Source organism: Toxotes jaculatrix, chromosome 10, assembly GCF_017976425.1.
Source record: "Toxotes jaculatrix isolate fToxJac2 chromosome 10, fToxJac2.pri, whole genome shotgun sequence".
NCBI lineage: Eukaryota > Metazoa > Chordata > Actinopteri > Toxotidae > Toxotes > Toxotes jaculatrix.
In genome coordinates, this window is record NC_054403.1 from 26446368 (window position 1) to 26472837 (window position 26470).

The window sequence follows — 26470 nt, forward strand, 5'->3', positions numbered from 1 at the left end:
TTTCTTTTCTTCCAGTTTAAAGGGGAACGGGCAGGAAACCGCGTAAATATTTTGGTGCGTTTTCAGTCCCTGAATGTTGGACCACTGAAGACTCCTTGAGCGTAAATGTCCAGATGAAACTGTCGTTTTCTGTATTCTCGTCTGCAGCGGTGACAAGAGAACCTACACAGACTGACGGCGGGACTCATCGGAGGTAAAACCGCACGACATTCACAGAAATGCCCCGTTTGGAGACTTCGGCGCGGTAAGGACGCGTCGCTCCGGTGCCATTGCGCGCAGCCATGCGCCCAGCTCCCCACAGCGCCTAGTCTGACCACCGTGAGTTATGCTGAATGGACCGACCTTCCGCGGCCACGACCCGATGCGACTTGTCGACCCGAGGCACCTTCCGCAACTGATGTCCCTGGAGGACCATGAGCCCACCATGGTGGGAGCGACCCTGGGGCCCCGCAACTCCACGCCGGCAGGGGAGGAAGGGGCTCCGGGTCAGCAACACCAGTCCTTCCCCTGGGTGGTGACCCTGCTGGCTGGCGTCCTGATCACGACCATCGTGGTGGATGTTATCGGGAACCTGCTGGTCATCGTGTCCGTGTTCAGGAACAGGAAACTCAGGAAAGCAGGTAGAGGTGTTGCCTCCGTTCACGTTAGTCAGTTCATCAGCTTCTTAGATAAACAATCAAAAACACACAGTTATAAGACGTTAAAGTTAAAAATCATCTCTCTGACACGTGACGCTGCAGTTTTCATGATCGTTCATTTGAGTTTTTTTTTCCTGGAGGTGTCACTATGAACTTGCTTGCTGTGGTTTTACATTCCAACACTTTGCGTTTTCCTGTGACATTCATATCATATTCCAGTAGTTTAAACTAAAACTAAAGCTTAAAAACTTCAGTGATAGCACAAGATTTTTTTAAACTTATATTTATTCAGTTATCACATAAACTTCATTGTAATTTTCTGCAGGAACACTTGAAGAAATGTAGGAAATTTAAAACATAAATATTAAAGTGTCACTATAAACTTGTTATTGTGAAACAGAAAGGATTATTGTTGGAATATACTGTATTTACGATTATACATCACATACTATTATCCTGTATTAGGTGAAACAAACACAAGCTATTGTCCTCTGTTGCATGTGTTCTGTGATTTTAAGGAACTTAAGTGTAAACTGCAGTTTTTGTTAGTTCATAGCAGTTTGTGCTCGTGAGTTTGAGTTTTTCTGTCACTGTCTTGCTGAGCGAAATGAGCAGATTACTGCTTGATGTGCTTCTCAGGGACACTTTGTCAAGATCTTTGGCTGCTGCAGACGATCAGACTCGCAGCGCTCTTTGTTACAGTTTCATAAAAATGCAGGACTGACAGAAAAATCGTCACCGTTATTGTCTGACAGCAGTGACGGTCCAGAACGTTTGGAGCGGCTCCGCAGCTGCAGACTGGGAAGTTTTCCATTTTGGCTCTTGTTCAAGGACTTTTGGATGGCTCACTGTAATCGATGTCTAAATCTGATAGACGTGGACTGCAAGCCTTCAAGAACACCGCTGTGCATAAATAATCCAGGCACTTAGGGACCCTCAAACACAGAGACAGAGAGAAAATCAATCCAGGCTCCTAACTGTTATCTCTCACTCAGCAGCATGCTCCCACAGAGTCGTCTCCACTAGTAAATATCACAATAAAAGCACTTAGTGAGGACGTGTGCCTTCTCTGCACTCATAAAATAATGTCTGAATATTGATGAGTTGTTATGCCATTTATGAGCGTCGCATCCTGGAGCGGTGAAGCCTAACTTCCTGCAAAGCTTCGACATTAGGCCTAATAGTCCAGGGAGGAAAATCAATTCACCGCATCAAAGAGCTGTTTATGTTTATGTTAGAGAGGCTTGTCTGTGAAAGGTCAAAAGGTTGCAAACCCCAAAACAGCTGGGACAATATGGAGGAGGAAGGCTACTGTCTTTTGTCTGAAAGCCCGAGTGAGGCACTTACTCCACTTTCTGTGTTGACGGCGTCAGAGATCAACAGGCGGTTGCACCGGGAAGATCCTGCGCTGGGGATTTAATCCTGATGACCGAATGCTGCTAAACTTTATGGAAAGCTGTGAATCTGTCGGGCTCTAGATTCCCTGTCTTGGCAAGCTTAGTCTTAAAAGTCAAAATATATTTTATGTTTTAATGTTTCTCTGCTGGACACCACAGCAGGCACAGTGACGGTAACTGTCTTACTGTTATAAAGCTGAAGGCACAGCTGAATCTGTGGACTGGTTTGGATGGTGTGCTGCTCCGGTGTGATCGCATGCTGGTGAGAAACTTTGACATCTGAGAGTTGAGCGTTACAGAACAGGTTAGCAGGTAAATTAAATCTGACAGACGACAGTTAAACCTGGACGCTGTGAAAAGAATCATCTTTTTGAAATATCCACCAGGCAAAAGTTCATTTCCCTCCTCTGATCCTGTGTGAGGTTTGACATGAGATCAGTATTATATTTGCATTTGTTTGGCCCAAACAGCAGAAGTTCAGGAGAGCATCAGCCTTTGGGCTTATATGTACAACTATGTCAAAATGTTAATTAGACTCTAAGGGATGTGTCGTGTGACCACGCTGTGTTTATGAAAAGCTGCTCTGAACAGTCACACTGGAAGCCCGCTGTCTGCTGAAAGACATTCGTGGAGCTGCACTCGTTTGTTTGCATGATGAGTGACAGAGTTAAGATGGAGTTTAGAGAGGAGTTCAAACTATGGCTCCTGTCTCACCTTTGCGTCTCTGGCCAGTCACAGCGTGAAGTGGATGTGACTGTCGGCTCGTCGGTTTCAGAATCCTATAATCCCAGAGGGTTTCAGAAGCCGTTCGAAGTGTACTGACGTCTGTTGGCAGCTTAAGACTGGAAGGAGCGAAGAAAAACATCTGTTAGAGTCTGATAGCAAAACTTTGGTTGATGCCAAGGTGCTTATGTTTTTGTTTCTGTGGCTTTTCCAGCATTTTTTTTTCTATATTTCAAATAAAAGCTGTGTGCAGACCAGTGTCTGACAGAAAACTTAACACCGTAAGGAGAAAGTAAAGGTTGGTCACAAAAAGAAGTAAAAAAAAAAATTACACACTGTTCTCTCTTGTTCCCGGTTCTTCTCTTTCGATTGCTTTCTTTCTTTTAAGGACATCATGGAAGAAGACCGTGAGGGCAACAATTAGTTGATTATTAATTACAGTTAATTAGTTAATTAGTTGAGCACTTAGAAAATTAATCAGCAGCTACTTTGATAGCTGAATAATCTTTATTTTAGCCAAAAAAAGAGAAATATCAACAGTTTCCCGCTTCTCCACTGTGAAGATTTGCTGCTTTGCTTTGTCATACACGATACTGAACTACATATGTTTAGTTAGTTTGGATTGTGGGACATTAGAACACTATTACGCTCAGATGATAAAGCGATCCACTGTCTTCTGACATTTTACCGACAAAATGATTCATGGAAAAAATAATCAGAGGACAAATCGATAATGAAAATAATAAAGGACATGACGTGTCCACATAGACAAAAGGAGAAAAGTGGGAACATGACGACAGCGCGTAGGACTTTATTTCAGCGTGTCCTTAGGACCTGCATCACACTGAATCATCGACTGAAATTCAGTTGAAAAACGGCTTTATGTCCCGCAGAAGAATTTTCATTTAAGCTACCCTACACTCAACTTCTGCAACATGACATGGAGCTTCTTGACTGTAGGCTTGAAGAAAATGTTCACGCCCATCTGAATGACATTCAAAAAGGCAGTGAATTTAAAGAGGTAAACAAACCAGAGTGGGATGGTGGAGCTGGAGCTGGCAGGGTTTGAAAGGTAGCCATTTTTATCCATGATAGTTTTCTGCCACCTGAGCAGCCTAAATCTGCAGCTTCCAGTCACCTGGTCACAGTCACACTCCAGAGCCTGAGACCGAGACTTGTCACGGTGACGAATTAGCATCACCATGAATCAATACATAAACAACCATATTCTGTCATTCCCTGCCGCTCGTCACAGCTTTCAGTCAACAAAGACAAGTCATTCATTTCCTGCTTTCCCATCAGTCCGGAGGAAGATCCCTGGAATCCCTGAGTGAGAGAATAACGATTAGAGGTGGAAAACTGGATGAATTGTTCACCTTTCTCATTTATTCTTCTCGCCACCTCCTCATTCATTCTGATCTCCCTTCCTGTCCTCTCTTATCTCCTCCTCCCCCACCCCCACACTCCCTTTTCTTTGGTCATCCCATCTTCTCAACTCTCGTCTCAATTCATCTCCTGCCTTTCCAATTCTTCTCCTCGCTCCTCTCCTGCCTTTCTTGTCCTTTCAACCTGATACATTCCTTTAGACTCTTTTTTTCTCACCTTTCCTCTACTCTCCTCACTGTCCTCTTTTTTCAGTCACTCTCCTCTTAATTACCCCTCTTTCCCCCCCTTGGCCCTGTCAGGTCTCTCACCTCTCCAATTTTCTTCTTTCGTTTCCTACCTTTTCTTCAGTCTACCTCTTCTCTTCTCCTTCCACTGAATTATTCTCCTCTTTCCCCTGTTTTCCACTCCATCCATCCATCACCTCTCTCCATCTGCCCTGTCAGAGACACATTACCTTATCATCAGTAAAGTCCCATCACAGTTCATCACGTCAGTGTCACCAGATCTGCACAAAGCCGACAGATTATTCATTTATAATCTGCACAGACTCGGTCCCGCTGCTTGGCTGCAAAACCACCCATAAATACAACTCTGTTAATACAGACTGGGACAGAATATTGTGTACAAATACACAGCTGTTATTATTTGTTTACATCTGAAAGCAGGTTTTTACTTGTTTGACTGATCCGCTCGGTCACGCAACTTAAAACACTTTCAAGCCAATTTTTTTCTTAGTTTACATCCATGTGTGCAACGTTGTAGTTTTCTTCTTCTCTTTCCTTTGCTGTGTTTTTTGGCACATTACTGCCGCCAACTGACAATCAGTGGAACAGTGTGAGTCTGTTAGCAGGGGGTGTGTGCGCATCCATCCGTCCTCGTGTACGATACAAGCCAAACAGGAACCGACTCATCAAAACGATTCTCCACAGCACAAAATTACTGTTATACTTTGGATGAAAAATCGTTTTAATAATTCCTCGTACACAGGACCACAGATAACTTTTATCTGCTCTAAGACAACAGGAAATGACATCTTAAAGGATCATCTTAAAGTCTGTGATATTCAAACATTTATATGTGATGTGATAAATGTCAGCCGTCCCTTCCAGATGGAGTTAGGTCAGTTTTAAGTGTTGTCTCTCTCTGGATCAGAAGTAAGGCCGAGCAGATGGCTGTTCTCTGGGTTTTGAACTGAATCCCGAGCCAACAGCGGAAAAAAGGGGTTGGAGGGGTGGCTTCTCTGAAATACCACCCACTGAGGGGATTTTAAAATAAGATCACGATTCTTTGTTGACCTGCATTTTCATCAACATCTCAAGACGCAGCTGAGCCCACTCTGAGGATCTCTGATGGGTCTCAACAAGCCCTGAAGCTCTCAACTAATCGAACTTATTATGTAAATCAGTGAACTCTCTGCAGAAGGTGTCGGTGACTTTCACCCAGTCTGGGGAAGTCTGTGATGAGCGGATTATGAACCTGTGTGAGCAAACATACATACAGTAGCTATAATTATCTTTGGGAATTGAAAGCATTTTCCTGGACAGAACATCTGGAATGAGTTTTTGTTTGCTTGGAAGCAAAAACACTAAAATCCATCAACAACCCTGACTCTGGGTGGATTTCCATGAAATTTGGTTCACGCATAGATGATCTCCGGAGGACGAATCCTACTGACTTTGATGATCTTTTCCTCCGCCATTATCAAATCATCAAAATTCAATTTTGACCAATACTACCTCACCTAATGCACCTTAGCAAAAGCTATCTGTGCTTACATACAGTGGTTTAATAAGGCCAAACTCCTAATGAAGCTGTTCTCACTTACATGTTTTTGTTTCTGAAGCCAAACAATGGAACAGGTATGAAATTAACATACATGTTGATCAGGAGTCACTTCTAAGCCATTTCCTAAACTCAGTACTGCTGCAGAGTGAGCTATAAAGGCCACGTTTCAAACCTACAAAGGGGGAGTATCTGATGATCAAAAGATGGTAAATTCTTCCTCTCTGTCCAGCGAGTTATTTATGAAATTAATTCTGCCCGAAAGGTTTTGTTTCAGGTGTAAAGCCATAGAAAAATGGGTTGACAATAGTAGTTACATTGATTATTGAGAAGTTACTCTACTTATTTGTGTTATCATAAATTGATCTCATACGTGACAAGCCTCAGTGGAAGATAGCACAGTTCACTTCCCTTGATTAAGTCCTGTTTGTTCACTACAGATTTTTAAGGGAACATGAGGAAACATAATGCCTACCCATCATTAAACCTTCACAGCCTCAGCACTGGGTGGCTGTGCTGCCTGAGCAAGGTCACAGCTGGCCAGCAGGCAAAAGGAATATTTATGAAAACTCCCCTGTGGGTTTTCAGATAATACACCTTTTGAAAATGGTGTGTGCTTGTGTACTTCAATGTTAATAAATACAAATGCATAAAAACTATATATAATTTAGAAAATTTTCATTAAGGGTTAGTTTGTCTGCAGTAAATAGTACAGGGTTGTACTTTTAGATTTAACACCCCTACACCTGTACATCACTGCAGCAAGGTCAGCAAGTTAAACCACTGGAATGAACTAATATGTTATATGATATATAAACTTCATTCATACAGCACTTTGCAGACACAATGTGCCACATTTAACACAGAACAAAAATGCAAATGAAAAGTTACAACACACCTGTGCACGTCTGAGACGGACAGTGGCTGCGTCTGGGACAGAGACTTACCCACAGGGAGGCAGGATGGGGGAGGATGCTGAGCGGGCTCAGCGTTTTTTCTTCCTGTTGCAAATGGACACAGTTCTTGGCTTCAGACCTCAGAGCTGGAGGGAAATTAAAAAGTGACTGTAGCATATGTGGATGTGGGTTCATGGCTTTGCTTGCCTGGATGGATGCACCGCAGGGGTGGTATCTGTTAGAAGCTTCCAGTTGCTGGGGAGTGATTTGGAGCGCAGGTCAGAGAGAGAGGTCAGGAAACTGGGTTGGATTGGTGTGCAGGTTGTTTGTGAGAAGGAAGATATGGAAACTGTTGTACAGGATATTGAATCTGGGTGAAAGCTGGAGTGGAGGCGTGGGAGGGTTTGAACTCGGTGTCTTGCGTGGAACAGTCCAGGACTCCTGGAGACAGGGAGGTCGGCTAATCAGTAATCAGGCTAATCTGTTCCATGCCCTCAGCTCAGGTGAGGGCAGCTGTGTGCAGGTGCTGATCACAGGTGGCATTACGATAAACAACAGGTCTTTTTTATCGTGCTGCGTATTAAAACTGCTCACGTTGAGTTCTTCAAATATACTTTTTCAATACTCTGAGATGTAATAAATGAGATTCCATTCACTTGCACTGTATCGGGGGCGGATGCAGAACTTTTAGCCGTCGGCAACAAACAGTAAGACTCCCTGATCCACAGGGAGCAGAGGTGAGACGTTACGGCCACTGGCAGGTGACAGGAAGCTTAACAACCCAGCAAACATTTGCTGCAGTGGTGAAGACGTGCGCTGCTGCAGCCTCTCTTTTCTCACTGACATCACGTCTGATGAGCCCGACCTGATCCCAGCCACCTGCCCGACCTCGTCCTGCTGCAGCACACCTGCCCGAGGATTCAGACGCTCTGGTGAGCTGCCACAGCACAATGATTTATTTTGTCTAATTTCCTTTAACTGCTCAGATACTTTATCATTCGCTGTAATTCTGTCTGTCTGCGTTTTCAGTGGCGGAGAGGACACGGCTGCTGCTGGAGGCATTCGAGACACAACGAACCCGGCTCATCTTTAACCTCACACCCTGAGATCCCAACTCTAAAATAAATGTTCTTTACAAATTTCTCTGCTGTGTTTGTTGTTGTTTTTCTTTTTTATGTCCGTGGGAGTGAAACGTGCAGTTTATTGCACTGCAAGCTCGCAGCCATTTAAGTGGCACATCAGTCCAAATCTGTCTCTGACTACGGGACACTCTCCTCCTGTGGGCTTCAAAGGCGGCTGCACAGAGATTGAGGTTTTGTGGAGCATGGAGTTTGTGGTCAGTTTGGATTTTCATCATGGAAAATCTTGTGCCTTCTGTTTTGGGTTTGATTGACATGCCCTGCGAGCCAATCAGTAAACTATCCCCGTGTACACACAGATCTGCCTGTGAGTGAGCCTGGACAGAGCGGTTTGAAAGTCTGAACGGGAGTCACGCTGCACTTTGTTGCCTTGTCATGTAAATTTTTGCAAAACAGGATGATGACGCACACCTCGAATGATGTCCCCTCCATTTTTTTTTGAGCACAGGACACATCAAGCCAACATATTTCAATGACCATCCAAATTTGCAAAGGTGAACGAGGTTGCATAGAAACAGGAAGCACATTCCTGAGGCTGCCACACAGGTGTGGACATTTGCAGGTGCGGGGTCAAGTGAGTTTTAAGAAACATAAACTGACACGTGCACCTGGTTTTGAGGACTGAAACAGAAAGTGTGCATTTAGCCATATTTGGGCAAAGATATGAGCAAATCTGGAAGATGATAAGCACAAATGGATGGACACTGGCAAACTGGACTTCTAATGCTAGTTTTTATGGTCATACAATTAAAAAAAAATCCATTTCAGCTGAGACCAAGCTCTGTGTGTTTAAGAGTTTGAGCCTCAGAATATACAAATATCCAGGTAGATTTTGGGTTGAATGTCTCTTCAAACAGAAATACAAAGATCCATGAGCCTTCTTGGTTTAGCTGCAGCTTTCTCATCTGCTTTGTCACTGCCCTTTATGTTCTGCACCAGCGCTAACAATCGCTTCACCAATTACTGCAGCCCGCTATTGATCAAACGCCGAGGAGCTTCGGTGGACACTTGCTCGCAGCAGCTCATCTGCTCGGCTGATGCAAAGCGTCGGCTAGCATCAGCTCCGATGATTCAACATCACGCTTTCTGACCTGGACGTAAACAAAACAACATCTGAGGACTTTCATTCACATAACATCAAAACTTCACATTCACTATTCGCACGTCACCCATATTCATGAAAAGAGTCATTAATATGAGCCGTCCCATTCAGCGCTGTCATTTTAAAATGATTGTGGTTTTAACCAGGGTTTTCTGAGCCAGTGTCAGAGCAGTTTTGTAAAATCTCATGGCTACACGCAGCTATGTGTTTGGTTGGACTGTGGACTGGTAGACAGTGGAAGTTTGCTTATTCTTCTTTTAAAGAAATAGTCTTTAAACTGATATTTTCTGAGTTAGGAAAGTTTTTTAACCTTATGGATTTTTATTCATCACTGATGCACTGAGCAGTTTGATATATTTAAATGGTAGCTAACAAAAAGGCTCAAAACATGTTTACATTAACCAAAGTAAGGCATTGTATTAGCAATAATACTATTAACTAATGTGGGTCAGATGGTAGAACAACTCTTGTCCGAGTTTGAAGCCATGACTTAGGCACCTAAAAATCCTGGCTCCAGTCCTGAGTATGACCCTCTAAATATTTGCCAAAGTCAGTTTCATAACCACGATCTCCTGTTTCTGTACAATATTCCAAAAATGATCCAGAAATGTCAGCTGAAGGTTGAGTCAGACAGAAAAAGTGTCTATTTTTTCCTACAACTTGAAACTGGATATGTGTACCTGTCTGTGGGTGAAAGCACTGTTTGCTGTTGTACTTGAACAAAGTACAAGCAGCAGCAGCAGCAGTCAGAGCTGTCATCAGGATCAGTCACACCGGTGGCTGCCGCAGCGCCGAACACGCTCACACTGCCGAGGGAAACAAATAAAACACACCAACCATGAGAAGGAGCCAAGTCTAGACCCTCACCTCCAAACGCACTGTGGTTATGAGACACTCCACCATGCTGGCGTCTCTCTGTCTGTGTGGGACACAAACGCAGTAACTTAGCAGACTACAGGAGCTTTAAAAAGTCCCTGCTCCCTCTGACAGATGATCTGATGAGACTCTGCGTCTCAAAACCACAGGTCTTTGAAAGTGCTGCAGCTTCTCAGTGGGTTCTAGAGGCAAAGATCAGAACCACACTGATAGAAATCTTTGCTAATTCAGTCATCATTTGTCTTAATGAACAGGGTAATTAGAATAGCTGGTTGGGTTTAATTTGTCATTAGGGTCCTTAGTAAGGTGCCTCTTGTTGTCTGGTAAGAGCTGTAAAGTCATATTGTGTGTTAATCTGCTGTGATACCCAATTCACTCTTCCCACTTTTTGATGAGGGACTATTTATAGTCCTTCTTAGCTATAATTAATCAGTTTAACATCATTTGCTAATTCTTTATAGATCAATTATTAGATATTTATAAGAGCTAACATCAGATAAAATACATATTGGCATATAAAGGCACATTCACAGTTTAAACATGAACTGAGGCCATGGCAGCAGCTGATATTTTCATCATCAGCACCTTTTAGTAGCATGAATCTATACGTTTTCAGAGTGAACGGTAATGAGACCAGCTCTGGCAGTTTTAATGTCTTCTTCAATCACTGAACCACGCAGGGAATTGAACCCGTAACCCCGGCAGCATTTCTCTTTTTATTCTGCTTATTAACATGTGGCTCCAGCTTACACACGAGAGGAGGGATATTGTTGGAAAATAGTTGCAAAGGGCAAATGCAGTAATAAAGACAGAACCACAGACAAATACATATTGACTGGCGGTTAACAAGTCCCTCGTCTCCCTGCTCGGAGCCACAGTTCTTCTCTAACTAGCCTTCTGTGACGTGCCGGAGACTAAGAGTTGTCGTCCAGAATATTAACGATGAGGCTTCTTCGTAATGAAGACAGAGTCAGGGGGTGATAAATAGTGAATGGTGCCGCATAGTTCAGCAGTTAGAACAAGGTGTTATTAACGCCGCCACGGTTAACGACCACAGTGCACTCTGGGAGCGAAGACGTATGCGCTTTGATAAAAGCTCCCAACAAAACATATCAATTACAGCAGTGACAGAGCGATGAGACACACCTCTCACCCAGGTTTGGGTAGTCCTGACTGAAGTGTCCGCTGAAGGCTTTGAAAGTGAAGGTGAAGGTCAAACAACGCATTTTCAGTGTGGCTATCACTGAGGGTGGGGCGAGAAGCTGGAGGTCATGGTGGCAGGGAAATGATTAAGTGAGAGTGTTTGCTGTTAGTACATGACATCAATAAAAAGGTGACATAAGAACATTTGCATTTACCTCTAATGGCCTCTAGCATCCAAAAAAAAAAACCTGAACTGAAATGGGAATTTATTACAAATGAGACATTAGTGTGGATTTATGAGCACAGCAATGAGGATTTACAAGGGAATTTACCCAGCAATGGATCAAATTCAGCTTTTTTCTCTAGATGCATCCTTTTCACTGAGAGCCAGTCTCTACTTTGCAGTAACATCCTACTGACACAGATACACACACGCACAATAGTGCCGAGAGCTTTAAGTGCCATTTTCCCTTGGTATATTTCCAGGGGAACTGTAAGAGTCCAGAGCACACTGACATGAGACGCCAGTATTGAGTGGAAATTAAACAATATTCTTCGTTATCCTCCCAAAATATAACTGAACTATGTCACATAGCACTAAAATCTATTTGCAGCAGTTTAAACTCGTTTCGTATTGGGTGGAAACTATCTGGTCATTCATTTTTGGCCTAACTCAGGACTAATTCACACCTGGAAGCTGCCCAGCATAACTCCACTTAACTCACATACAGTTAATGCAAAGGCAACCGAATGGTTTCCAAAATGTTCATTGTGGCTTTTGACTTAACAGTGAACATTAAAGCCACATTTTTGTTTGTTTGTTTTTGGAAGAATCAGCTTTTTGTGAAGTTGGTTGTTTTTGTCAGAAGAAACTTTTTCACCGTAAATGATATTAACTGGCATGGAAGAAAGGAAGAGGATTATAATACAAGGAATTAAAATTGGCAGCTTGAATAAATGAAAACTTTACTCAAAAGAAAATACCTGAACTGGACACTGAATTGATTTCATTAGACTGGAGGGTAAATATACCTGAGAGCCATACAAATCCAGGACAGACACAGGACAGCTTCATAAAGGGAGCTTTGTGCGACGGCTACAGTGGTGAGAACACATAATTGAAATGCAGCACGGTTCACTCAGGGCGACGGGTAAATGTTAAATTCCTAAATCAGGCCCTCAAACTTAATTTCCCCTCATAGGAGACCTTTCCAGAACATCAGCAGAGCGAGGATCTTTTGAGCAAAGAGCTAAAAAAAAAAAAACGGAATCAACTCCAGTCCACCTTCTGCTGTGGCTGGCATTCAAACCAGTGTTCACCAGTCTCCTGGGGAACAACAGTAGTCCATCATTATGACCTGTTTTTGGACGAGGTGTGTGTTCGAGCGTGTGTGTGTGTGTGTGTGAGCTGTCTAAAGTGGTTAGAGTGCAGCTTGCTGGACTGAACGTGTACAGGTGCAGATTTGTACAGTTGTATTCATTAGCTTGAAATGATGCTGGAAGCACTAAAGCGGCAGTGATGAGGTTTGGAGAGCTTAATGATCCAGATGCTATTAAAGTGGAGGCGATTGGGATCCAACTGGGTGTTTGGCTTTATGTGTGTTTCCCAAATGAAGGAAAATAAAGTGTCAAAACATGACATAGCGGTGTAGATTGACTTCCAGCAGCCACTGGGTTCAGTACTTTTCAACCTTCGAGTCGAGAAAATGGATCCACAGCCATAAAATCTTTTTCAAAGCCATGACTTTTCTGCTTTGGAGCGCTGAAGGACAATCCCATCATGTCCAGAACCTTCTGTATGTGGTTAGAAATTCAAACCCAGGAGACAAACAACCCAAAATACAAAAAGAGTCATCATCAGTTTTGCTGTTTCTTCCATTTAAGAGACTGACATTTGCACAGGACATGTTTCAGACTTGTTTTTCCACCTCTCGCTCTGCAGGAAACGCCTTCGTGGTGAGCCTGGCCCTCGCAGACTTGGTGGTCGCCATCTATCCCTACCCCCTGGTCCTGACTGCCATCTTCCACGACGGCTGGATCGCCGGCTACATCCACTGTCAGATCAGCGGCTTCCTCATGGGCCTCAGCGTCATCGGCTCCATCTTCAACATCACCGGCATCGCCATCAACCGCTACTGCTACATCTGCCACAGCCTCAAGTACGACAAACTCTTCTCCAACAGCAACACCATGTGCTACGTCGTGCTCGTCTGGGCGCTCACCATCCTCGCCATCGTGCCCAACTGGTTCGTGGAGTCGCTGCAGTATGACCCTCGAGTATACTCCTGCACCTTCGCCCAGTCGGTCAGCTCACTGTACACCATCACAGTGGTTGTGGTGCACTTCATCCTGCCGATCGGCATCGTCACCTACTGCTACCTGCGAATCTGGATCCTCGTCATCCAGGTGAGGCGGAGGGTCAAGCCGGACTCGCGGCCCAAAATCAAGCCGCACGACCTCCGCAACTTCCTCACCATGTTCGTGGTGTTCGTGCTCTTCGCCGTCTGTTGGGCTCCGCTGAACCTGATCGGCCTGGCGGTGGCGCTGGACTCGAGGCTGAGCCGGGCCATACCGGAGTGGCTGTTCACGGCCAGCTACTTCATGGCGTACTTCAACAGCTGCCTCAACGCCGTCGTCTACGGCGTCCTGAACCACAACTTCAGGAAGGAGTACAAGAGGATCGTCCTGATCATCTTCAAATTACACTGCTGAGACGATACACGGGGGGAGAGGCAACGAGGGAGGGGGCTTATCTTTAACTTTTATGACAAGAGAAGGCTGTTAAAAAGCCATGAAGGGAAGAAAAAGAACTTGGCTGTGACAATGAGAAGAAAACAGTACTAATGAAAGGGAAATAAAAAAATAAAAGCAGGAAGAAAAAAGAAAAACACCTTGTATGAGAGAGAAAAACAGAATAATAGCTGGAGGTGGAGGGTGGAGAGGTGGAGAGGTGGAGACGAGTGAAATAAACGATGCTACGCTGAGTCATCAGTGACGCCTTCAGGGAAACTGAGAGACTGAGCCAATCCAGAGAGAGGAGCAGAGACCAGAGCCAGGAAGTAACTCTAAACTTAGTAATGTGTTTAATCATGACTGTCTTTGGTAATGAAGTCATGAATTTGTCTGAATTAAAATATTCATATTTTTACCAACTTCACACTTTGATGTTGGATTGTCCAAACATGGTGATCACCTTCTTCCCCCGATTCAGCCTGATGCATAAACTCAGACAGAAATACTCGATGCTGCGACTGTGACGCTGATTTCAGAATGAAGAGAGGGGTTTTTACAAAAAGGCCATCTGTTGACTAGAATAACAAATTGGTGCTCTTTGGGAATATTAAGCACTGTAATGATTAAACATGAGCTCTGGCAGAGGCAGGCAGTCTTCTCAGCTACGGCCCTGTTTGTTTACACTAATTATTTTTAATATTTTAACATTGATGGTGTTTTGAGGGTCGAGCTGAGGACGGATGGAGGAGCAAGACTCATGCTGACTGAGCTGGAACAGAGTCACATTGCACGGCAGCAAAATCTAAACCTGCAGTCTGACTTAGACTTTGACTTGATTTTGACTTCAGTATTTTTCAATTCAAATGACTTGATGCCTTCCAAAGCCAACCACGACCCCCCCCCCCCTCCCCAGGAGTCTTCAGAGACATTTCTGTTTACAGTTTTGTACTCTGGAGGAAACTAACCTGAATTCATGCTGACCAACACAAACACTTTCAACATTCACCGGCCAAATTTCAAACCTACAGTCTCTCATACCAAAAACGTTTCCTAAAGACAAACTGAACACTAGGCAGACGTGCAGCGCTGTGCTGTCCACTCAGAGTTTTAATCCTGTCCCATCAGTGCTGCCGGGGGGTTGAGTTTCGTCAAAAATGACATCATTCAGTAAATCAAATATCGTGCTAGTGCACATTCCCACTAAATTCCCTTGTAACGTGAACGGTGCAGCATCTACCTCGCAATCATCAAGACCGTCTAAAGTCTCGTCTTATGATCTGCTGTGAAGTTTGTTTGTGTTTGTGTGTGTTTTCTCACTTTGAGTTTGAGTCCATGAAAAGAAGACAGTTTTAAGAGTTAGTCAACTGAAGAATTAAAAAGTTGAAGAAGAAAACAGTTTCTGTTAGCAGATCCGCGGTCCATCCTGAGAGCCCACGCACCAACAAAAACCATCAAAACTCACAATAAATCTCATTTTCAACAGGAAACGATCTCAGGTTTCTCTCTGTCATTCTACATGTTAATAACAGGAATGTAAAAACAAAACATGAGACTGAAAGCTCTTATAACACTGAACACAGCTGTCTAAATCTAATACCAACCATATCAATCGTTAATTAATTCATTATATTATTGAAATCCATTTAGATGTATAATACATTTACTGTAGAATTAATAACTTTAAATTGTTATTGTAATTTTGCTATTATTAATTAATGACCATTCGAAGACAAATAATTTCCATCTGTTTTAGAAAACAGGAATCGACCCTGAGGTGATGAGAAGATGCTGAATATGTCAGGTCACATCCTGCAGCGTGACACACTGCTGCAGCTGCCCTCAGGTTCTAATCTAAAATCTAACAGAAACTGTTTTCTTCACCGCGTTTCAGATTCTTTAACTGTTGCAACTGTCAGTGCTGTTTTTTTTTTTTTACTCTGGTTTCTCCGTCAGTCCCTCCGTGCTGTTTGGATCACCAATTCTACAAATCATCCTGCTGCCTGATCTGTACTGCTGGCCAATATTTTCGTCTTGTGTTCGAGGTTTAGACAGTTGCACGTTCACGGCTTCATATGTTGATGCAGAGAGTGCGAGTGTTGAAGCCTTGATGCTGCTGAGTTCAGGAGTGTTTTCGCTCTGTTCATAGCGACTCTGTCGGAGTCAGTCTGTGATTTTTTTGTTCGCCCAGTTTGACCTGCAGGAGTTTCTGAAGGCCCGTGAAGAAATGAATCCATGACGACCGAAAACGAGTTCATAGCTTCTCCGACGTCTTTACAACAGAAACAAACCAGGGAGAAAAATCTGTCGAACAGCCAAGAATTACAGCTGTCGCACACGATGAGCTCAAAAACACACAAGTCTGAACAAGTGTCAGAGAAAATAATTCTGACACTTCAACGGTCTGACAGGAGAGTGAGTCTGCGACTGATAGACAAGACGGTGATGTGGGTTTTACATGTTACTGTAGCAAGAAAAACAGCTTCAGTGCTGAGGACTCTCTTCTCTTTGGATTAACGACATCTCAGGGAAACTTTCCCCACAGGACGAGTGTCACAGCGTTTCCTATCCTCAGAAACAGATGCTGGGAAAGCAGAGGGCTGTTGTTTGATCAGGGTCAGGTTATTAGCCTCCTGTTGCTACTGCACTGCTACAGTCCCAGTGATTATAAGGTAACACAACAACTGTGTCTCACTGTCAATCGCACATCACTGTAACATCACGCTCTTCTTTGTAAACGGACATTTATATGGATTTTTTCTCGTCTCATCGACTTCTCAAAGCGCTTTAGACGACAAGCCACAATTACACACACAATGCTTTCACACACACACACAATCACACACACCCATGATACAACTGGGGCAATTTGAGGTTCAGTATTTTGCAGAGTGGAGGAGCCAGGGATCGAACCCCCGACCGATCAGTGGACGACCCGCCCTACCTCCTGAGCCACAGCCACATTCATACTTTTCAGATGAAGAAACTCAGAAACAGGTTTAGGACATGGACTTGACTTTGAGCACCAACATTTAGGGACTGAGACGTGTGACTTTTTCCCACCTCTGGGACTTTTCCTCTGGTGAAAGACGTACTGGCGGTGTTTTTTTTTTTGCTGCTGAAGCGTTGAGTCTTTCATCCTCCAGGACCGTCTCACCCCTTCACGTCATCAGGTTCTTCTACCTGGAACAGGAACAGAACAGGTGGGAATTATTCTCCTCCTCCTGCTTTAATCCGCTCAGACGATACAGGGGTGTTTCTTCACGCTTGTGGAACGTGTCTGTGCGTAAGACTCAAATGAACCAAACCAGAAAGAAAGAACAAAAAAAAAAAGACAAAAACACGGTGTCTCTGCCATTCAGAAGCAATACTGTGTGCACTTTCATTCCTAACTCATCCCCACAAATTCAAACTGTTCGTTTCAGATCCCAGAACACTCACAAACACATCAGTGTTTGTTCACACACACATCACACACCCTCCCATCACTGAGTACATTCACTTTACACTTTACATTTGAATATTAAACATGAGAATGATGAAAAAAAAAAGAGACGTGAAAATGAGAAATTCCATTATGGTTGTTACGAACAGTATTCTGACCATATCACTGTGTTTCACTCTCCTGGAAACTGGAAGATGAATGTTGCATCTGTATGAATATATGAATAAGGAGGTTGCTGCTGTGATAATCTGCCTGTGCTCCAGTCCCATTTTAATGACCTCGCTCTATGTGTGTGTGTGTGTGTCTGTCTGTCTATGTGTGTGTCTGTGTGTGTGTGTGTGGATCAGGCTGCTCTGGGACCTGTTCTTCCCCAATTTAAAGGTCCTTGTTGGTCCTTGTTAGACCTTTAAATTGGCAATTTTGTGCCAAAATGTTGTCGGTTGTAAACCCAGCGAAGGTGTTTAAGGGTAAATTCAAAAACAAAATGCTCTTTTATTCCTCAGTACCTGGTGGACATTAACTGAATAATTTGCAGGTGAAAAAAAAACATCTAGACAGCCAAACAGAACCTGAGAAATACACAGAATTTAGAGAACAAAAGAAAGTGAATAAGTGCATTTCACAAACTGTTCTCATTTGACAAAATTCTTAGCATAAGGTCCACATCTTGTGGTCTTCGTCGGCGTGATGGATTTTCTCAGTTGTCACGTAACCAAATCATGACTTTTTCCAGTCATGTCTGGTATGTGAGCGCCCATTAAAAAAAATAATATATTTTTAAAGTCAATAACAAACCTTCAAGCTCAAGTCGGGGTCGAAAAGTAAAAGGTTATTAGACAGCTGCGTTACATTTAACTTCTGTTTGAAATGTTTTATTTTTATAGTGAAACATATTCTAACCAACAGTTATATGTAACCTAAGATGTCTCAGAAACATTCCAAATTTTACAGTACAGCTTTTACCGAGAAGCAGACATCTTCTTTTCACCTGCAAATTACCAAAAACCAGGCCTGCTGGGTAACGACAGTGCGATTCTCCAGCTCCCGGAAGAAAATATTCATATGGGCAGAAAATATGTCGAGGTTTTTCTTTCAAAAAAAACAAAGAAAAAAGCCAATTGTCCATCTCAGTTTGCCTACAGAAAAATACAGAATAAAACAATGAGCAGAAAGAGTAAACCCCATCGTCCCTGTGCAGACAGATGTGAATTTACATTCAGGAGCTGCAGGTGGTGAACGGACCCCAGGTGTGGACGGGTTAGAAGAGCCTGGAGAGAACAGTATCAAATATAATTGGCCCACTGAGGGTTTAAAAAAATACAGTACCAGCCTTTTACCTGTAGTCGTGTAAATTAAAACATTTTTTTCTTTCTTTTTCTTCTTTTTAGCGCTTAAAAAAAATCAATGCAATTAGCTGAGCTTGTTGTTGTTAGCGTGTTTGGAGCAGTTATCAAAAAAAAAAAAAAAAAAAGGAAAATGTAAAATCAAAGTGTGTGAAAGCCAGTCAGTCGCATTGGAAGCCAGTAACAGTAAATAAGAATGTACCTGTTTTCCCTTCATACGCTGTTTTGCACATCGCCGTGGAGAATGTTTCCTCTGAATGTCTGTAATGTTGATGAGACAAAAGAAACCAACTGAGCCCTGGTAAACATGTCTTAATAAAGGAACGTTCACTGTGAGCCGCCGCCTCCGTCCCTCACTTTACTTCACGCACAAGTTGTTTCCAGTTGTTTCCAGTTGTTCCAGCCCAGATTTCTGTTCACTGCAAAAGTCTGAAACAAAGGTCAGTGTCACTGAAAAGCCAGTTCAAAGCAAACAAAGGAATCTGGGCCTGAAACAATCAGTTAAAATATATATTTAAAATACATTTTTTTTTTTTAATTCAACATCAAGACAGTTGAAGGATGCAGCTGCAGTAAACACATCACATCAAATGCTCTACATTCACGTCTCCGGTAGCGTGACGAATCACACTGCAGGACAGCGTAAATCCTTGCAGGCTTTCTCACAACGTCTGATGTGATGCTGCATTGAGCAGCTGCTGCAGCCTGCGCTGTGAGATGCAACACACAGCAGGGATTAAAATTAAGAGGAGGATGTGGACGCAAGTAGGACGCAAGAAGTGAAGAGGTGAAAGCGCAGAGGGGCTGAGAGGAAACTCAGCTATGGACCGAAGAGGAAGAGGAGAAGAGACAGGTGATGAAGGGAGAGGAGACAGGGTGAAGAAATGACAAGAGATAATGGGTCAGAAAGAAGGGGGTGAGACTGAAGGAGGGGAGGAGAAGAAGGTTAATGAGGAGGGAGAAGAGGAGATAGTGAAACAGAGAAGGAAAGAAGCACTGAGATGTGGACTAATGTGGAGAAGTTCAGCATAAACAAGAGTGAATGGATGTGCTAATACTACATGTACTGAGTATCGAGGAACATTACCATGATGTGCCAGTATCAAGTGGAATTATAAACAATGAGCTTCATTATCCTCCCAAAGCATTAAACACTCAAGAACTGTTTTTACTTAACTTACTCTGATAATTGTGTCAATGTTAGTTGTGTATTTTTTCATTTAATAAATAATAACACAATAAATGTGTTTCAATCAAAAGGCAAAACGATTATTAGCACTAACAGGAACTACAAGTAGGGAAGGACGAGAAAAAGCAAGATGTGTGTGGAGACGAGGAGGGAAGAGGATGACAAAAGGGCAGAGAGTAATGGGGAGGAGAGATTGTGATGAATAAGGAGATGTGACTAAAGGAGAGGAAAAGAAAGAAAGAAAGAAAGAAAGAAAAGGGAAAGAAGAGTAAGTCATAGGAGATGAAAGGGGAGGAGGTGAGGAGTCCTGGAATCACAGGATGGATGGGAAAACTGCTCTGGCATTGAATATAAAAAGCATTTATTAAATCGAAAATAGTCAGAAGAGGAGATACAGGATGATCACATCTGCCTCCCTCCTTTTCTGTGAATTCATCCCTGTGATTTTCCTCCCACTTTCATCTTCTTTCCTCCCCACTTCCCCCTCTCTCTATATATAAAGTACAAATCATCCGAGCTTCACTTTGCACAGCATTTGCTTTAAATTTGCCAAAACAAGTTAAAAAAAAAAAAAAAAAAACGCATGAAAAATCCATTTTGCTGCAACAGAACGGAAACAGCCTCTGTGCATGTTCCGCCTTTCAGGTGAAACTCTGCTCCTGTCGTGATTATGTTGTCAGCCATAAGCTTCAATTTCAAAGTAATCAGAGCCAATCAAGAGCAGAGAGGCTGAGGGACGACCCCTGGACGCAGAAAACACTGCTCGAGTTTTTAAGGTCAGATCATTAATGCACTCGTGCGACATCCATTGATCGTTCCCCACACATGCAGCTGGAGAGCCCTCCATGATGGGAGCTGAAGGGCCCTCAGATGAAGTAAACCCTTACAAGAAGCCGGACGTGTAATGATGCCATAGATTACATACTGAGTTACACAACGGGTTACATAAATTCATCAGTACAACAGTCATATCAGGCTTTTTATTTCCTGGATGCTACTAACTACCACGAATGAGTCCTCACAGCCCTGACATGCAGCCTTCCCTTCATACATAAAGTGTTGACTTTTGTTGACAGAAGCTTAAGTGTCTGAAATGATTTCAGATTCTCCTGAACAAAAGCAGAAATGTCTCCCCGGCTCTGGACCAGAGTGTTTTGGTCAGGTGTGAGAGCAGCCTTAGTCACAGCCCAGAGTCGGGACCGGCTCGGCTGATGGAAGCTGAGAGGTCAGAGTTCACAGCGTTGACAGGCCAGGTTTCAGAGTAACTGCAAAAACCTGGGCGATGGAAAAACATGAAGAACTGCAAAAAAATAAAGACTCACAGCTCAGATGTTTGTATCCACCAAAGGTCCTGAGTCAGGATTTAAGCTTCAGGTCCCTCGTCTGTGGCAAAATACTGACTGGACCCAACAGGACCTGAGGACAGTCCCACCTGAACCAGTCCTGGTCACTTGTTACTGGTACATTCTCCAGTCTGTGGCTCCATTTACACTTCATGTCATTTCACTTTTACACTTCATGTCACACAGCCAGTTTTTGTTTGTTTGTGTTGAACAACACACGGACAAAATATTATATTAATATATAATATATATTTAGAGTATCCTGGGAACAGTAGCTGCTCTTCCTCCCTTAGCTCCACCACCTTAACACAGCTGAGCCTTTAACCCAGCTAGCTAGCGAACTATTTGGCTAGCGAGCTCGCTAGCTAGCTAGCTAGCTAGCTAACTAGTTAGCAAGGTTAATTCACTCTAGTGAAACTAACCAGTCGGCATCATGATAAACAGCCACCGTTTAACGTAAGACGACAGTGCAGGATTTAATGGTCACATCATGTCTGAAAATGAACAACAAACAGTCCGCGAGTAAAACTCTCTGTTTACCTGTACGACGCTTCAGCAGGTTCAGCTACCTGTGCGGTGAGTCCACCTGAGCGACGACCCGCCGAGTGGAGCAAAGATTCTGTAAGAACGACGAGATCATTCACTCCGCCCGAGATCGTTCACTCCGCCCGAGATCGTTCACTCCGCCCGAGATCAATCACACACAGATACACGCGCACTGTCTGCGGCAGAGGAGGAAATCTTGGTGTTGTACAGCATCTTTGCAGCATCAAACCGTGTGAGTGATTTTAGGCAAATTTATAAACACACCTCGGAAAAAATACTCCAACCTTTTTACATACTCCTAACGCAGCATGATTAGGGTTTACACTTGATAAATATGTGTGTTAAATATTTGTGTTATTGCACTCATTTTCCCAGCAACATGTAAATCGCGGTCGCGTTCCTCCACACCAGAAGGAGGTGGCAATGCACCTGAAGCTGCTTGGTAGCTGCCAAAAATACCAGAAGAAGAAGAAGAAGAAGAAGCCCTTTTATATCCACTGCTGATGTTACTCAGCCCCAGTGAGTTTCTCCACAGGCCTTTTATACATAACTGAGGTCTGCTGATTTGTGCTGCTGCAAGCAAAGAAAAAAAAAACAGATCTGACGAAGAACCAAAAGAGAAATTATCTATATTTGTTGATAAAAGAAGTTTTTAATGGAGCCTTCCAGCAAATTGTTTTTTTTAATTAGGCCTGTTGGTTTTCCAGAGCACAGTTGTCTATGAGCTGAAACCTAATAGTGACAGCAAATCAACAGATTTGCCACATTTCTAGAGTCCATTCAGTCCTGGGTCCAGCTGCTAATATTTGTGTTTGGATCCATCACAGTCCTTTACAGGGTTAATACAAATTTTCTGACCCATTACCCACAGAGACAAAAATGTCCAGGGGCAAGACTGGTTCCACTGGATGGTTTCCAGTATAAATATGTGAATTTCAAATAAAGTATTTCTTGTGTTTTTATACAAGAAACACACTCAAGTAATCATTCAGCCATAAGCTGCATTTATTTATTTGACAGAAGAGTCAGTTCTCTGCCACAGTTACAAACATCATTACATATTTCAGAAATGCACGTTTTACATTAATCATCTTGCACAGGCGTGTGTGTGGCTGCTGCGTTTCAATTAGAGAGCAATTGGCCGTGCTGCCAACGGCAAGAAGCGATGATCCTTTTAAACAGGAAATACACTGATTTCTCTGCTCGGCTCAGCTCGCTCAGTTTTGAAGTGGAAAACAGTTTTCCAATGATGAGAAATGAGAAAGGAGAATCCTTTAAGCTGGGTGTGTGTGGGGAAGCTTCTCTTTATCTTCCTGTTCTCAGTGAAAGGTGGTGCAGCCGAGAGCCGCCTGCTCTCTGAACATCCAACGCAACAGGTTTTCAGGGGAACAGCCTGAACCACAGTCAGTCCTTTACACAGGCATCTGCTTGGTTTTCTAAAAGCCTCGTCTGTGGCGCCTCAGGTGAAAAGACATGATTTTGGATGGACAGGTCAGTGTTGAAGTGTTTTACACTTATATCTATTACACTTTTATTGAATACTCCGAACAGCCCTCAGAAAATAATTCTCCAAATGAAGGCGAGTCAGTGATGGAGTCGTGGATAGTTCAGACATGTCTGTGCGGACAGCAGGACAAAGACGACTGAGCACTGCACCGTTTTCAGACTTCCATCCGGTTTCTGCTGCAGATGAGTTTGAGTTTAATCACTGATTAATGCTGATATTAGGAATTATATTATGAGTATATTGAGAAATACTGACAAAAATGTGATATGTCAACTCATTCATGGACTGACATTATGTGACGCCTGCTCTCGTACTGTGTCACTTCAGTTTCTCCCACTAGAAGCTTACAGTACTACATCACACGCCACAGACGGTGGCTAACATCTATATTTCAGCACACAGCTGCTGTGAGTTCAGATGTTTTCTGTCAGCGAGATTTGCTGAATGCTGACTGACATGAGTGGAGCCTGATTGCTGGTTTGTACTGAAATCTTGTGTTTGTTGCCTGAGGGATTGACAGGCTTTGTTTTCTGTACCTGAGCTGTTAGCTTCTAGTAGTAACACGGCTTTCAGGGCCTTTAACCCCTCAGACTCTGAGCCCAGCACAATTTTAATGCTCCAGCGTCCTGTAAATGACCACTTGTGGCTGCAGAGGTTGGTGTTGTTAAAAACGCACACGCTAAGATCACGTCAACGCTCTAACTCTGGTTATTTTATTCATAACATTAACATGTATGAAAATCCTGCTCTTTCCTCAGAGTATACCAGACACTGGATCTCTGCCAGGTGCGTTACATTAATGCAAAACCCCACATTAGATGTAACTTCAGTGTGAACAGGCAGCGCCTCACGACTGACAAACTGTCAGTACAGGATTTAATCAGAATTATTGATCAGCCACACGGGATCATGAAAAGAGACTCACATGAACGTCTGTTTAATTTTATCTCGGGTAAATTTTTATCAGCATAATCATCATAATAACCCGACACGTTTTCCACCTGAAGCCTTGAATTAAAGTTTTCATAAAAATAACCTACTCCTGCAGAATCACCTTCAGGTCGTCCACTTCCACCTGCTGCACAATTTCAAATACTTGTACCTCACTTGGATATTTTCATTCTATCCTACTTTATATTTCTCCTCCACTACATTTATTTGACAGCTTTAGTTGCTAATTACTTTTCAGGTTAAGATTTTTCCTGCAAAACAATTCTACAAAAAACATCTGATTTATTATTAATAATAAAACACTCGAGTGAACTGTCCGTCCATGTTTTGCTGCTGGACAAATGTGATCAAAATGTGACTGAGCTGTCACGTGCATGTAATTTTGCTTCGACACAGGAACACAAAAACACAAACTGTAATGTCAAGAGTCACGTTTGCATTTGTCGCAGCCTCAGACACGGACGCTGCAGTGTGAGAGTGAATTGGGCTTCGTTTACAACAAATTAGGACGCGCTGAATAGATGTCATCAGAGTGTGCTCTCTGTCCTCCTCGGGCCGATGGTAATAAGCGAAAAAGAGACGTCATTTCAGCAGGAAACGGAGGAGGGGACCGATTGTCCTCAGAAAAAGGGGGCCACAGATGAAAGTGGGGTCCAGAGGAAAGTGAGCATCAACACTGAGCAGAGAAATACTGACATTTAAAAACTGCAAAAACCCGTGCAACAAGAATTCAGAGGGTAACTTAGACCATCCATATTCATTCCTCACACTCCAGGACACTTTCACCGGTGGAAAGCTGCATGCAGTCTATAATGACCTGCTCATCTAAAATTCATGGTGCTGTTGTCTGAATACATCAGTCTACATTAAAGACTCTGCCTGCTCCCACGTGGGTTAATGAAATTCCATCTCTGGCTGACTGTAAGTGCAGCTTTAGGGGGGAAAATTAACCCCAGCGGACCTTTCTCTCCCGTTCCCAATCCAATCGGCCTCCCTCTCATTTGTATCAATTAGGCAGCGAGTGAGATTACTCAGGCTGCTTGTGCGGCGAATGCTGAAAAGCACTTGCACTTCAGGGACGTGGAGAGGAAGAACACGAACCAGGCGGAGGTGGTCACAGAAGCAGCTCGCAGCTCCAAGGTCCTTTATTTGGCTTGGATTTACATTCTGCAGAGCACTGACAAAGATTTACAGGCTCAAACACTGACAGCAAAGGCTGATAATAGTTTGCCCTTTTATGGTTAGTTACCATTACAGCTAACAGCATTAAACATACAGTATATAACCAGACATGATTCAAAATTGCTCCATTTAACAATAATTGCATTTTTAAAAAGTTGACATGTATTGATGATCTCTTAATTAAAAACAAACAGATTAGATGGGCTACATTGGAAACACTGGCCCCCAAAGCACAACCTCAATGCAACAAAGGTCAGTTTACTTCTGATTTCGAGCTCAACATGAACAAGATTATAACAGAACCCGTGAACACCACAGCTTTCTCCGTGCAACATGTTCATTGTCTGAACAAGTGAGAGACCAGACTGTGAGATTTTAATAAAGATGGGGGAGGGGGAAAGAGCATCGGCAGGGGATTGGACATTAGCTGAAACACAGCTGCAGTGCTGGTTTGGAGGCTTAGGCAGAGCCAAAACATCAATAACAGAAGAGACAGTGGCCGCGCTCGCAACATGAGGCCACGCGCAATTCAGTATTTACACAACCTTGCATTGAAAAGCAGATGGGTAAGTGCCACTGACTTGGCACAAGGATTATCTGTGGAAATTGGTGTTTCAGTGGCTGGTCAGACAGTGTGAAGGACACTGCTGCAAAGCTGTAAGATTAAACTTTGCCAGACAACATGAAAAGAGGCCTGATGAATGCTGGCAGCACACTCTTTGGTCGGATGAAACCAAAATAAATTTGTTTGGATCAGATGGAGTCCAGTGTGTTTGGCGTGGACCTGGTCTGGAACACGGTGGTTGCACAGAGTCGACAGTGACGCATGGAGGTGGGATCGGGGCTGATACGGGGCTGCACGAGACGGAAAGGCGCGGGGGAGATGGCGCTGAATTGAAAGACGACTCCCAGTCTCAAGAAGCTTGGCTGCAAAGGAGTTTTTAAAGAAGAAACAAGCAAAAAACGTGATCTGGCAAAGCTTTTCCTCTGACTGGAATCCAATAGAAAACCTTTATTGGAAAGGAGACAGAAGAGCAACAAAACACATCCAGCAAAGAGCAGCTGAAAAGAATCATCTGAAGAAGCAGAACATCTCTCCACAGATTTATATTAGACTGGTTTAATCCAACCTGTCACCAAAAATGAAGGTGG

At 43.3% G+C, this 26470-nt stretch overlaps 1 protein-coding gene and 1 long non-coding RNA gene across 2 annotated transcripts; one reads left to right on the top strand and one right to left on the bottom strand.

Moving 5' to 3' along the window:
• The first annotated feature begins 135 nt into the window (after positions 1-135).
• mtnr1al (melatonin receptor type 1A like) lies at positions 136-13794 on the top strand. Its single transcript, XM_041048089.1, has 2 exons — positions 136-620; positions 13025-13794. Exons 1-2 carry the CDS (start codon positions 326-328, stop codon positions 13792-13794), a joined length of 1065 nt encoding a protein of 354 aa, XP_040904023.1. The 5' UTR covers positions 136-325.
• LOC121188367 lies at positions 9751-18846 on the bottom strand. Its single transcript, XR_005894700.1, has 3 exons — positions 18803-18846; positions 16876-16995; positions 9751-9869 (listed from the first exon to the last, which is right to left on the bottom strand). It is a non-coding gene; the product is annotated as an uncharacterized LOC121188367 (long non-coding RNA).
• Positions 18847-26470: the final 7624 nt, after the last annotated feature.